The sequence below is a fragment of the Eptatretus burgeri genome, chromosome 15, assembly GCF_056783735.1.
Source record: "Eptatretus burgeri isolate ZD-2024b chromosome 15, Ebu_testis_v1, whole genome shotgun sequence".
NCBI lineage: Eukaryota > Metazoa > Chordata > Myxini > Myxiniformes > Myxinidae > Eptatretus > Eptatretus burgeri.
The window spans coordinates 64867697-64881695 of NC_140975.1; the positions used below are offsets into that span (position 1 = coordinate 64867697).

General features: G+C 45.7%; 1 protein-coding gene across 5 annotated transcripts in view; it reads right to left on the reverse strand.

Annotated features, from left to right (window-relative positions):
• The window catches only part of LOC147012353 (spectrin beta chain, non-erythrocytic 1-like), a 330873-nt gene that overhangs the window by 88601 nt on the left and 228273 nt on the right, over positions 1-13999 (reverse strand). For all 5 annotated transcript variants that reach the window (XM_085856438.1, XM_085856436.1, XM_085856437.1 and 2 more), the window contains one exon: positions 9145-9303. In XM_085856438.1, the coding sequence (XP_085712564.1) occupies positions 9145-9303 (159 nt within the window). The remainder of the gene's footprint in view (positions 1-9144; positions 9304-13999) is intronic.

Sequence of the window (13999 nt, forward strand, 5' to 3'; positions counted from 1 at the left end):
CACCTCTTTTATGCAGGGCAGTAATGTTTGCTGATTTCCAAGCAGATGGCAAATGACCTTGAGCAAATGAGAGGGTGAATAGAACAGAGAGAGGGTGAGCAAGAGCCGAGGAGCAGGTTTTTAGGACACGTGGGCTGATGCAGTCTGGACCGATTGCAGAATCTGAGTTGAGGTTTGACAGCAAGCTGTCAACATTGTCAGGAGAAAAGGACACAGAGTCCAGGGACAGTTGGGTGCAACTGGGTAAGGTGGGTAGAGAAAGCAATGGGTTTTGAACACAACATTTCAATGCAAACACCGAGTTTAGGCATTCAGCATTTTCACGTGTGGTATCAGCAGTACGGCCATTTAAGGTAAGGGAGGGGATGGAGGATGAGCATACACCAGAAACAGATTTGATTGGACGCCACCAGGATTTGGAGGAGGGAGAGAGGTTTGGAAGTTCAGACTTTAGCTTAGAAAGATGTTGTTTTCTGGCTCTCCTGAGGAGAGATACACACTTGTTCTGAGCTTTATGGAAGAACTGAGATTACCCTCAGTGGGGTTTGCTTTCCATGAGGCAAAGGCAAGTTGTTTCAGGACAACTGCCTCACCACAAGCTTCAGTGAACCATGGGCAGGAGGAAGGGTAGGACAACTGAAGACGAGAGGGGATAAATCTGTGCATGAGGGAGAGCAAGTTTCTTTGAAAGAATTCCCAGGATGAGTTGATGTTGGAGATAAGTCCAGTCTATAAGTTTGATGGCTGCTTGGAGACCCTGCCAGTCAGTTTGAGTGAAATGCCAGACTCGACGGCAGTGAGGTGGTTCTCTGAGGTGGTTCTCTGATAACAGCTGGAGAGATGTCCACTTTGACAAGGACATGGTCAGAAGAACCGATTGGAGCGGAGGAAGAACAGCAGATATTTTCAGGGAAATTTGTCAAAATCAGATCCAGAAGAGAAAGAGTACCATTGGTTGAGATCCGGGTCAGGAAATTGACCGATTGAGTCAGTCCCAATGAGTCACAGAAAGCTTTTGCTGAAGTGCCATGACAGGTGAGAGAGGTACCCACACCTAGCCAACTGGCATGATGACAATTGAAGTCACCACATATGAGAAAGAGAGTGTTTGGATGAGAAGATAGAAGTTGTAGATGGAGTCATCACTGTTTGGTGGACGGTACAGTACATATACAGTATAAGCATGAGGTGGGAGTGGAGGGGAAACCATAGCCAGAGGTATTCCTGTCGGTGTGGGGGAGTGAGGGCAGTGCATGGAGAGTGAGGAACGGAGTCTTTGATAAAGAGAGTAACTCCTCCACCAGGACAAGGCTCAGGTCTGTCATACCGGAGGAGGGAGTAATCAGGGAGAGATACTTGGAAGTCAGAGACGTCTTGAGCGAGGAAAGTTTCTATGAGGCAGATTATGTCTGGTTTGTTAGTGGCAACCTGAATGGAGAGATCTGAAAGGTATGAGCGATGGCCCTGGATATTTGAGGTCCACACTGTTAATGAAGAGGGAGGGGAGGAGGCTTTGGGTGCAAGGGGTGTGAGGGGAGGGGGATGGTAGGACAAGGGAGGAGGGGGGGAGGTAAGGAGGTTTGTTTAGAGAGTGTGGGGAATTGCAGAATAGCTAGGGGAGGGGGCGGATGAGGAGGAGAAAAGGCTCTGTGGTGCTGGGGGAGAGGGGGTGAGAGAGGGGCAGAAGACAGTTGAGGATTTGAGGAGGTGGAGTCATGAGATGGAGTTGAGAGGGCAGGGGAAGGAGGCAGCTTTGTGGATGAGAGGGGGGCAACTTTGAGAAGGGTGAGTGAGGAGGGTGAATGGTGGGAGAAGGGTGAGTGGGGAGAGTTGAGGGAGAAAGGTGAGGGGGGGAGTTTTTGAGAGAGGTGAGAGAGAGGCTTGAAGGGAGAAGAGTATGATGGTTGCTTTGAGAGGGAGGGTGAGAGGGGTGAGTTGGCACTGAAGTTGGAAAAAAGGAATGGTTGATGGAAAGTGAACACTCATTGCAAACTGTTTTTTTTTAAGTTTTAGGTTAGAGATGCGATTAAACACATTTCTTCATGGATGCAATAAAGGCAAATTAAGAGAATGGAGAGAAGAAACGCTGTAACAGTTGGACTTTTTGGCAAGGTATGAAGGAAAGGTCGAATTGAGAGCAGTCTGTTGAAATAGTAGAAGAGTGGTGCATTATGATACAGTAAAGAATACTACATGTGTGAAAGAGGAAGATGAAGCATTATAAGAGATCGTTTTTATTATTATTATTATTATTATTATTATTATTATTGTTTGAGAGAGTTTTCATCAGATTAGGTCATGGAAGTGTTGTAGAAAAAAATCGTGAGGTGAATGGTGAATTTGGATCGGTAAACGCAGGGGGTGGAAACAGATCACTTGGTTATGGGAGAAGCACGTGGCTATGGGAGGTGTATCGTCAAAAGTTAATTTTTTATTTTAAATAAGGATTGCGTAACATTCGGAAAAGGGAAGGTTGAAGTAAAATCGTGGAAGTGTGTGATGAATTTGGAACGGCAAATGAAGAGTATGAGTATCATTTGAAATTTTTAAAGTTCCACTGCATGGTGTTCTTGACTTGAAGTTTAATAGGACTAACATAACCCGCACTCTGCGCGACATGTTGGGGTGGGTGTGTTTGAGAAAGGAACTGATGCAGAGTATCAGTAGTAATTTTACTTTAATGCAGTAAGTGGAATACAATGTTCAAAGTACTTCTTGATACACAATGTTTTGGGTTATAGCATTGTCATTGTGGAACCCTTGTTTTGTAGTTGGTATAATTTGCACCGTAATGTCCGAGAACCGACGTGATCGTGAGAAGGCAACATATAGCTGACCGTGGCTGAACACCGGCTGTGGAAGATATTACCCAACTTTATCAAAGGTTTGGCCTTGCGCTTTGTTTATAGTCATGCAGTCGTTGACTCTTACTGGAAACTGTGTTCTTTCAATAATGAATGGCAAGTTCACATCTAATGGGGCCAGTTTGATTCGTAGTATCAACACATAGTCACCTTTGTTTGCCCCAGTTAGGATTTCGGCATCTAGAACATGGATGTGGAGATTCCTAACAATCAGTCGTGTACCATTACATAACCCTCTTTTTATATGTAGGTTACGTAAGAGCATAATAATGACACCAGGCTTCAAGAGTAGTCTGTGCGGAGGCATGCCAGTTGGGGTAATGGAGTTAAGAAATTCTAAAGGATATTGCTCAGCCTCTCGTGGATCTTCGCAAATGACTTGGTCTTAGTCCGGGAGCCAACCTGTGTACGAGGCTGTTTTAGGGTTGGACCTTACAGCCTCTGCTATAAAATTTTACACCCCCAGGATGTTTAGATATATGTTTGCAGTTCATGAAAACCAATGTTGGCAATTCATAAGCTCTTGCGAAAAATTTTGGCGGACGTTTTTGTTTGAGGAAGATTTGAAAAATTTGATAAAACAGCAATTGTCAATAAAATTTCTAAAAAAATTAAAAAATCACATTCATGAAAAATAAATGTGAACTAAATGTAAGAATTCAATCAGTGCATTGTAAAATGACAAAAAAAATTGCCTTTGTGGAAGTAAACCTCGTAAAAGTACATAATTTTGTGAAAAATGCCTTAAAAATAACGTTTTTTGAAGATGGCCTTTAGAACTTTTCTTATCATAGGCAGATGCTGCATTAGAATACTAATTTCTCTTAATGTGATATGAACATGGTATCCATGGCTAATTAAAACAGCAAATTTGAGTGAGTTCTATCAATTTTTAAAGAGAAAATTAACATTTTTGTCAACCAAAGTTACCCCTACCCCCAAAATCCTCTTACTCTATTGAACACAGTTCGGTTAAGGTTTGCTGGATCCAGGTTGGGTACTTCACAGTTCACTCTTCCAAAGGAAAATTCAATGGTGTTTGGAGTGACATGGCCCTGGAGCAGACATACAACAATGAAGGGAAGACATCTCTGTTCAAAGGCATATCTCAGGCACCAGCTGCTCGAGATAAATATGTGAAAACAGCACCATTTCTCACAGCTGTATCAGAGAACATAAAGTCTATGGCTATTCTAGGCCAACAGGAATCTACTCATCATGGAGAAACACATAAGCAGGCAACAGAAGAACATATGCATGTTGAGGAGATCAAGAAAGTGATATGCCAGCAGATGATAAACCCATTCCAGTGTAACAACCAAGTGGATCTGCTCAATAGAGCAACTGGTGAGAAGGATGCTTCAAAAGACTTGGTCCATGCTCAAGCTAAGGGCATGGAAGCCATTATGAAAGCAGAAGAGGTGGTCTCTATTAAGATTGAACCACTGAAGCTGGTAACTTTCTCCTCACAGAAGAAATCAAACCCATCAAGGAAACAGAGTTTAATCAGGATCTATCAAGATGAGACTGCAACTACACGTGTGCTGTGTTTCTATCGCGATGCCGACCCAGTCACAAGACAGATTGCATTTTCCCATGAGTGGACAGACTATCCATCATCCCTGTTTGAGGTTGATCCACGCTTAGCACAGGGGTTTGTTATGCGCAAAGGCAACAAGTCTGATTTCGTGGCAGTGCTAATTGCTGAAGCTGAGCAGGATGTTGTTTTACAGCTGCCATCATTACCACAGAGTGACCTATACACAGTTTATCTGGTAGACACAATGGCATTTGTAAATAAATACCAAAAAATGGGTGCAAAAACATTTGGTGAACTTCCCCAGCTGTATCTTCGCAAGCTCCTGCAGTTGAAACCTGAAATGTGCAACTGTGTCAACATCATTGGTGATCAGTATGATTTTGATGATAGCCATACTTTGAAGGGTGATGAGCAGCAGAGGAGAAACCAGACAGACCAGGCAAGACAATTCTCACCATCCAAGAGTCTTGAAATTCCGGACTGGAATTTACTCATGAAGAATCCAAGAAATAAAGGAAATCTTCAGAACTTCATTGGCACTTCCCTTTGTGAGAGTCCTGAAGCTATTCCGGATGGAGTGACCATCATTCTTGGTGGTATGATGGAAAACAAAGGTCACACTCTTTCCATCACATCAGCATCAAGTTCAGTTCTGGACTTACCTTGTGAAGAACATGAAGAGGCAGACACAAGGATTATTGCTCATCTTGCATATTGTGTGGAATATCTTGATCACCATCGAGCTGTTGTGCATGCAACAGATACAGACATAATTATGCTGTGTATATATCACTTCTGCTGCTTGAACACATTGCAAGAACTCTGGATACAACGGCAGAATCAATACCTACCTATTCATGAGCTGGTAGAAGTGTTGAGCAAGAAGTACCAGAAAATCCTCTTGATGTTGCAGCTACACTTCTGTGCACATATGTGTTGTGTGGATGTGACACAGTGAGCTACCCATTCAGAAGGGGAAAAGAAGAGGTCAGGTCAGGTATGGGAGCATGTGCCAGAACAGCGCGTCGCTGCGTCCACTTTCCGCCGGTACTCCAGGGGCCTCCGTCTGGCCATCCCCCAGGCAGATGCCAGGCCCATCCCCATCTCCTTGAGATGATGGTCAACCTGCTGCAACCATGAGGCACGTGGTCGGCCCACTGGCTTCCTCCACTCATGAGACTCCCTCGCTGAGAGAATCTGGTGAGCAGGATCAGCGTCAGGAAAGCGAGCCACATGTCCATACAGCCGCAGCTGACGCTCACGGACTATGCAGGTAACAAATCTCATCCGAGTCTCTCTCAGCAACCGCTCGTTGGACTCAAAATCCGACCAGCGATAGCCAAGGATTCTTCGAAGAGACCTGGTACCAAAGGAATTAAGTCTCCGTCTCAGATCCTTGGTCAAAGTCCAAGTCTCGCACCCATAGAGCAAGACTGGAAGTACCAAGGACCTGAAGACTCGGACTTTCGTCCTCCCGCACAGGTACCGGCAGCGCCACACCCCATGATCCAGTAAATCCATGACTCCCCAGGCCCGACCCAGACGTCTATTGACCTCCGGCTCACAACCTGCGGAGACATGAATATCACTGCCAAGGTAAGTGAATCTATCCACGACCTCAACATCCTCACCACAAACAGACACAGACAGGACAGCAGCATCCAAGATGTCACCGAAAGCCTGGATCTTAGTTTTGACCCAAGAAATCCGTAATCCCAACGGCTCCGACTCCTCATTCAGCACCTCGAGGGCCCCCAAGAGGATGTCTAAAGTCTCCGCAAAGATGACTGCATCATCTGCAAAATCAAGGTCCGAGATCTTGACATTGCCAAACGATGCACCGCAACTTGATCTCTCCGACATCCTCCCTAAAATCCAGTCCATACAAGTGCTGAAAAGTGTGGGGGCAAGTACACATCCCTGACGAACTCCAGTAACAACTGGAAATAAGTCAGAGATGGTACCACCACACTCCACAGCACTCTCAGTACCAGAGTAGAGTTCAGACATCAGATCGATCAGTTTCGGTGGCACCCCACGAAGACCAAGAATCCTCCAGAGGACATCCCGATTCACTGAATCGAACGCTTTACAGAGATCAACAAAGGCTGCAAGCAGCCCCTGCCGAAACTCTCGTCTGCGTTCGGTGAGGACACGAAGTGCAAGGATACGGTCAATCGTTGACCTCTTTGGTGTAAAGCCTGACTGCTCTGGACGCTGGTGCTCAAGCAGATGGTGGCGAACCCTATCAAGAATTATCCGAGCAAAGACCTTGCCCGGCACTGAGAGCAGCGTCACCCCTCGGTAGTTGTTGCAGTCTTGGCGATCACCCTTCCCTTTCCAGAGAGGGACAACAAGGCCCCTCTTCCAGTCAGTTGGGATGATGCCTGTGTTCCTGTGAAAAGAAGAGCGGCACAGGTTTCTCTGGGACTGATAGGAAACCTTCCCCACCTTGTTGATTTTGGAAGAGATAGTGAAATGGCAGCAACAGAATGTGTCATTGATGAGGCCAGAGTATACTGGACTGCTCTGCATGGCCAAAAAGGGTTCAGCTGTTTGGATACCCTCAGGCAGCATATGTTTGTCTCTTCAAAATTAGACCTTAGGTCACTGCCAGCAACAGAAGATGCGTTTTACTTCCTTGTTTTAAGAGCATTGTATCAATTGCTTCTGTATAGACGTGCACATCTCAGTGACCGAGCACTTCCCCCAGCCACAACATTTGGCAGAACCCTTATCAATGGAAAACTGTCCCAATTCTCATGTCTAAGCCAGCCAAGCCAAACATAGACAAAACGGTGTCTTGCATGTGCAAATTATCCAAATGTCTGAAACGATGTTCATGCAAAAAGGCTGCTGTGCCTTGCTGAGTGACATGCATATGCCTTGGTCAGAGAGGTTCATGTGGTGGAGTTGTTTCAGAGTGACTCTTCCTCTGAAGAGGATGTTTCATGTCACAATATTGTGTTAATCCATTTCTAATTTTATCTTCCTTAAAACCATGGCATGTAAAAGTATGTTCTTGTTCCTGACCCCATTGATAGTCAAGCATTTCTGAGTTACATAACTCTTTTGTTGTTTGACATATAACCTTGTCAATTGTAGGTAGGTTAAATCTACACCAATTGTGATATAGGAAATGAACTCCTCTTTAATATGAGGGGTCATTTGTGTATATAGGTTTAGTGGTTATGATTTTAGGACAATATGAATTACCCCTACCCCCATCCTACATCTTCGCTTTTGCCAACATTTTGTTATCAGAGGGGGCTCGCAAAAGTGTTGACTGTGTTGTTGCGCAAGAGTTTCACCATTGCCAACATTGGTTTTCATATACTTAAAGGGTGTCTCTTTATGAAAATCAACACAAAAATTTTATAGCAGACCGGGCAATTTTTTTTTAATTTTGATCGGTTGGCTCCCGGACTATCTGCACTTAAGTATACTTTGATAGTGCCTGGTAATTTGTGTGTGATGTCATCATTCATTCTAAGGGCATACTGATTTGTGGGTGTCAGGATGACAGTGTTTGACAGGAGTCGAGGGTTTTGTAGGGTGATAAACACTCCAGTTTCCAAATGTTCCTTGACGACTTCACAATCAGGTGGAATCTGAATGCAGTGGGGAATATCGGTATGGTTGTAGCGCAATTGCCCATTGCCTAAGCAAAGTAACCGCTGTGCGAAGTCCTGTTCATCCTCTTGTGCACGCATGTTTTTGATGAAGTGGTGGACACGGAAAGCAGGCCAGAGTTTTGAGCGTTTTATGCAGTTCTCCACGATGACAGCTGGTGGTTTTCTTGGTACTACTGGCAGAACTTGGCGGAAATCTCCACCCATTATGAATATTTTGCCGCCAAATAGTACGTCTACGCTTGTTATATCCCTTAGCATCCTATCGACTGCTTGTCGCGCATTGGAAGGGATCATAGATGCCTCCTATACTTCAGACACAACAACAATCAAAGGACACAAAGCCAAATGCAGTAACCGTTTTTGGCACAATTTCACTGTTTCAGAACCATTATATTTACTTTTTTTGTACCATGCACCTCATATGGTCTTTGAGATAATGTAAGCCGAATATCACGTTACTCGATTGCAGAACAAAGTCGAAGATAGCGTGACACGAAACCACAAACTCGGAAATAATATATAAGATGGCAGGTCAATGTGAATGCGATCCTTTCTTCGTTTTTTTTTCTCAGAATGTTTAAAAGTTGCTGGTTCATGCTATGGGTACATTCTACTGCAATAGCCAAAATAGAGATGAGAAAGGCATGCTCAGACAAAAAAACTTTGATGAAGGGTTAACGGCCAAAAACGTCAGCTTATTGATTCCCACAGCTGTTAGCACACCTTAATCAACTTTCTGTTGATTTCAAACATTAATTTATATCAACCTTCCCTTATTATTTGATCCCCTTTTATCCCTCTTACATTTGTAAACACTGACCAATGTCACTATTTTTTCCAGGCATTCAACATATAATAAATACTTCCTTACATATAATTCTAAGTTTGCTTATGACCTCCTTTAATACTGGTTTGATTACTCTGGTCCATCTAACTATGAGCTTTATTTCACACATCATCAACCTAAACTCAATCAAAGATAAGATATGCACAAAAACTGGAAGTGACAAAGTAGACAATGAATAAGTATTAATTTTAGATGTTGAAAGAAAGGACATCGATGAACAGTTTTGAAACAGCAAAAGTCAAAAAATGCGGAGGAAACCTGAGCAATGAGGCGCTGGTTTTCTGAAAGCCAAGTCTCACGTAAGGCAGCCTTACGGCCAAAGCGATGTGCTAACTGCTCCAACTTTTCTTGCCGGATAAGTTCATTCCGAAGCGCCAGTTCTCGCTCATGTTCTGCCCTCTCCAGATCTTCCCAGGCCTGGGCCATAGCACAAGAGAAAAAGGATAATTAAACTAAAATAAGTTATGCATCCAAAACAGGTTGTGTGTTTGTGTACCAATTCTGAAACATTTTGTATCAAAATCAACTGCATGGAAAATACATGTTTTTTTCATTGGGTGACCTCTTATCCTGAAACCAAAGCATTCACTATAATACAAGATTGAGGTTAATGGAAGAGTGAGGTGACAGAGGGCAAAAAGGGAATGAACATATATTTGGGTAGTGGGGCCAGGCAGAGAGCTTAACAAGAAGAGTAGAATGCCAGACTCTGTTGATTGCCCTAGATATATCCAGGGAGACAGACGATCCTGACCTTTGGTTAGAGATAGAGGGCCAACGATGTTTGCTGAGATAGTAGGAACAGCATGTCTACAGTATCTCTAGAAAGTCTACACCCCTTTCAAAATTTTCATCTTTTGTTGCCTTATAGCCTGGAAGTAAACTGCATTAAATCAGACTTTTCCACCTTTACTTACACATCGTAACCCGCAACTTCCAAATGAAACACAAATTAAACAAATTTCAGAAAATTAAAAATACAAAACAAGAATATCTTGGTTGGATAAGTGTCCACCCCCCTTATAATAGCAATTGTGAATTAGCTCAGGTGTAACCAATCACCTTCAAAACCTCATACCAAGTTAATTGGCCTCTACCTGTGTTAAATTGTAGTGATTGATTATTTCAGAATAAAAACATCAGCTGTTCCTATAGGTTTCCTCTGTTGGGTAGGGAATTTCACAGCAAAGACTCAACCATGAGCCTTGAGGAACTTTGAAAAGACCTCTGGGATAAAGTTGTGGAAAGGCACAAATCAGGGGATGGGAATAAAATATTTCAAAGGCCTTGAATATCCCTTTGGAGCACAATGAAGACGATCATTAAGAAGTGGAAGGCATATGGTACCACCAAGACCCTGTCGAGATCAGGCCGTCCCTCCAAACTGGATGACCAAGCAAGGAGGAGACTGATCAGAGAGGACACTAAGAGGCCAAAGACAACTTTTAAAGAGCTACAGGTTTTTATGGCAATGACGGACAATGTGTGCATGTGACAACAATATCCCAAGCACTCTACAAGTCTGGCCTGCACGGTAGGGTGGCAAGAAGGAAGCCATAACTCAAGAAAGCCCACTATGAATCCCATTGCGGTATGCCAAAAAAACACTTTGGAGATTCTGAAGCCATGTGGCAAAAAGTTTTGTGGTCTGACGAAACCGAGATGGAACTTTTTGGCCCAAATACAAAATGTTAGGTTTGGCGCAAACCCAAGACAAAGACAGCATCTCACCCAAAGAACACCATTCCAACTGTGAAGCATGGTGGTGGCAGCATCATGTTATGGGGATGTTTTTCCTCAGCAGGGACTGGGGCACTTGTCAGGATAGAATGGAAAATAGGTCAGGTCAGGTATTGGAGGGAGCATGTGTCAGAACAGCGCGTCGCTGTGTCCACTTTCTGCCGGTACTCCAGGTGCCTCCACCTGGCCTTGCCCCAGGCAGATGCCAGGCCCATGCCCATCTCCTTGAGATGCTGGTCAACCTGTTGCAACCACGAGGCACGTGGTCAGCCCATTGGCCTCCTCCACTCACGAGACTCCCTCGCTGAGAGAATCTGGTGAGCATGATCAGCGTCAGGAAAACGAGCCACTTGTCCAGACAGCCAGAACTGACGCTCACGGACCATGCAGGTAACAAATCTCATCTGGGTCTCTCTCAGCAACCGCTCGTTGGACACAAAATCTGACCAGCGATAGCCAAGGATTCTGCGAAGAGACATGGTACCAAAGGAATCAAGTCTCCATCTCAGATCCTTGGTCAGAGTCCAAGTCTCGCATCCAGAGAACAAGACTAGAAGCACCAACGACCTGAAGACTCAGACTTCCGTCCTCCCGCACAGGTGCCGGCAGTGCCACACCCCATGATCCAGTGAATCCATGACTCCGCAGGCCTGACCCAGAAGTCTATTGACCTCTGACTCACAGCCAGCAGAGACATGAATATCACTGCCAAGGAAATTTAATCTCTCCACGACCTCAACATACTCACCACAAACAGCCACAGACAGGACAGCATCATCCAAGATGTCATTGAAAGCCTGGATCTTAGTTTTGACCCAAGAAACCCGTAATCCCAGCGGCTCTGACTCCTCATTCAGCACCTTGAGGGCCCCCAAAAGGATATCTAAAGTCTCCGCAAAGATGACTGCACAATCTGCGAAATAAGGGTCCGAGATCATGACATTCCCAAACGATGCACTGCAGCTTGATCTTTCCGAAACCTCCCTAAAATCCAGACCATACAAGTGCTGAAAAGTGTGGGGGCCAGTACACACCCCTGAAAAACTCCAGTAAGAACTGGAAATAAGTCAGAGATGGTACCACCACACTTCACAGCACTCTCAGTAGCAGAGTAGAGTTCAGACATCAGATCGATCAGTTTTGGTGGCACCCCACGACGACCAAGAATCCTCCAGAGGGCATCCCGATTCACTGAACCGAACGCTTTACAGAGATCAACATAGGCTACAAGCAGCCCCTGCCAAAACTCTCGTCTGCATTCGGTGAGGACACGAAGAGCAAGGATATGGTCAATCGTTGACCTCTTTGGTGTAAAGCCTGACTGCTCTGGATGCTGGTGCTCAAGCAGATGGTGGTGAACCCTATCAAGAATTATCCGAGCAAAGACCTTGCCCGGCACTGAGAGCAGCGTCACCCCTCGGTAGTTGTTGCAGTCTTGGCGATCACCCTTCCCTTTCCAGAGAGGGCCAACAAGGCCCCTCTTCCAATCAGTTGGGATGATGCCTGTGTTCCAGGCAGTGCACAAAACTGCATGCAATGACACGAGTGCAGCATTTGCACCAGCCTTGAGAAGTTCAGCATGAATGCCAGAGATCCCTGGAGCTTTACCCCGTTTCAACAGGTTCACCACAGCCCGTGTTTCCACAAGCGAAGGTGGACCACCGTCGATTGGAGGGTCAGCAACAGGGATTGTAACACCCTTGATGTCCAACTCGACAGCTGGGGGATCAGCCTGGAACAACCGCTCAAAGTAACCGGCCCAGCGGGCCTTCACTTCAGACTCCTCTGTCAAGAGCTTACCACTCTCTGCTCTAACTGCAGTGCTCCGAGGTATGCGCTTGGATGAACGCAATCCGCAAATTCCCCTGTAAGCGGGACGAGAATCACCTGTACACAGGTGATGCTCTACCCCCTCACAGATTCCTCGCACATAGGCCTCCTTGTCCACCCTTAGTGCACGTACAGTTTTACGCCTCAGCTCCCTGAACAGCTCAGCTTTGCCATTCAGCCTGGCCCTGCGACTCTGGTCAATGGTATCCAGTGTCCCTTGAGAGTCAAAATTCTTCTTTGCCCTGCGGTGAGTTCCAAGACATCCACCGGCAACATCAAGGACGGTGGTCTTGAAGACACTCCACAACTCTTCAGGACCCCCCAAAGCACCCAGATACCCCAAATGTCCACTCAGCCTGTTCGCAAACTCCTCAGCTACTCTCTCATCCTTGGGATTGCCAACCTAGGCTGGGATGGTACCATTCTCCAGGATTTAAGGTGCAGCTTTAGAGTTGCTACAACAAGCCGGTGGTCAGTATTGAGGAATTGAGCACAACGGTCGACCCTGCAGTTCTGGATCATCCTCCAACAACCGTCAATGAGGACATGGTCAATCTCCTTTGCCACACCGCCAGCGTTGGAATACCAAGTCCAGCGATGAGACTGTGGGCGCTGAAACCATGAACCAGCCACCCTAAGCCCATGACTTCTTGCAAAGTCAAGGAACTTAGTGCTATTCTGGTTCATAGTTCCTGACCCATGGGGACCAACACATGTCTCATAACTATCCCTATCAGTTCCAGTTGATGGATTGAAATCCCCCAAGATTGGAAGTGTACCTCGTCTGGGACACTGATCAACCACAGACTTGAGCGTGGCGTAGAATGTGTCCTTCACGGTGAGGTCACTCGCCTCAGTCCGAGCATAGACAGAGACCAGGGAAATGACACCTAATGAGTGACGAATCCTTTGTCGCATAATACGCTCGTTGACCGGTGTTACCTCAATTATCATTGGGATCAGTTTATTGGACACAGCTACAGCAACTCCTTGAGTATGGTAACCATCAGAGCGACCAGACCAATAGTAGGTGTAACCACCCATCATTATCTCGCCGCAATCGGGTCTCCGAACCTCAGAGAGTGCTGCAATACTGATGTCCAAATGCTTGAGTTCAGATGATAACAGAGACAGGGGATCATCCTCTCTTAGGGATAGGACATTCCAGGCACCCACCCGAAGGGACCGCCTCAGGTTAACCCAAGGAGACCGCCGTCTGGTGGATGACACCTCAGCACCACCCCGACACACTCTCCTGCAATCTGATCCAGGGATGTTACCCCATGGTTTCCCTCCTTTCATCAAAGATTGGGTGTCCCGAAGGCTTTGCCCCAACCCCGTAATCCGGCGAGCTGCCCTGCGAAGGGAAGCTGCACAGGAGGTACTCCCACGGAGTGGGTTTTATCCCTCCAAACTGGATGACCAAGCAAGGAGGAGACTGATCAGAGAGGCCACTAAGAAGCCAAAAAAAACTTTTAAAGAGCTACAGGCTTTTACGGCAATGATCGGTCAATGTGTGCATATGACAACAATATCCCAAGCA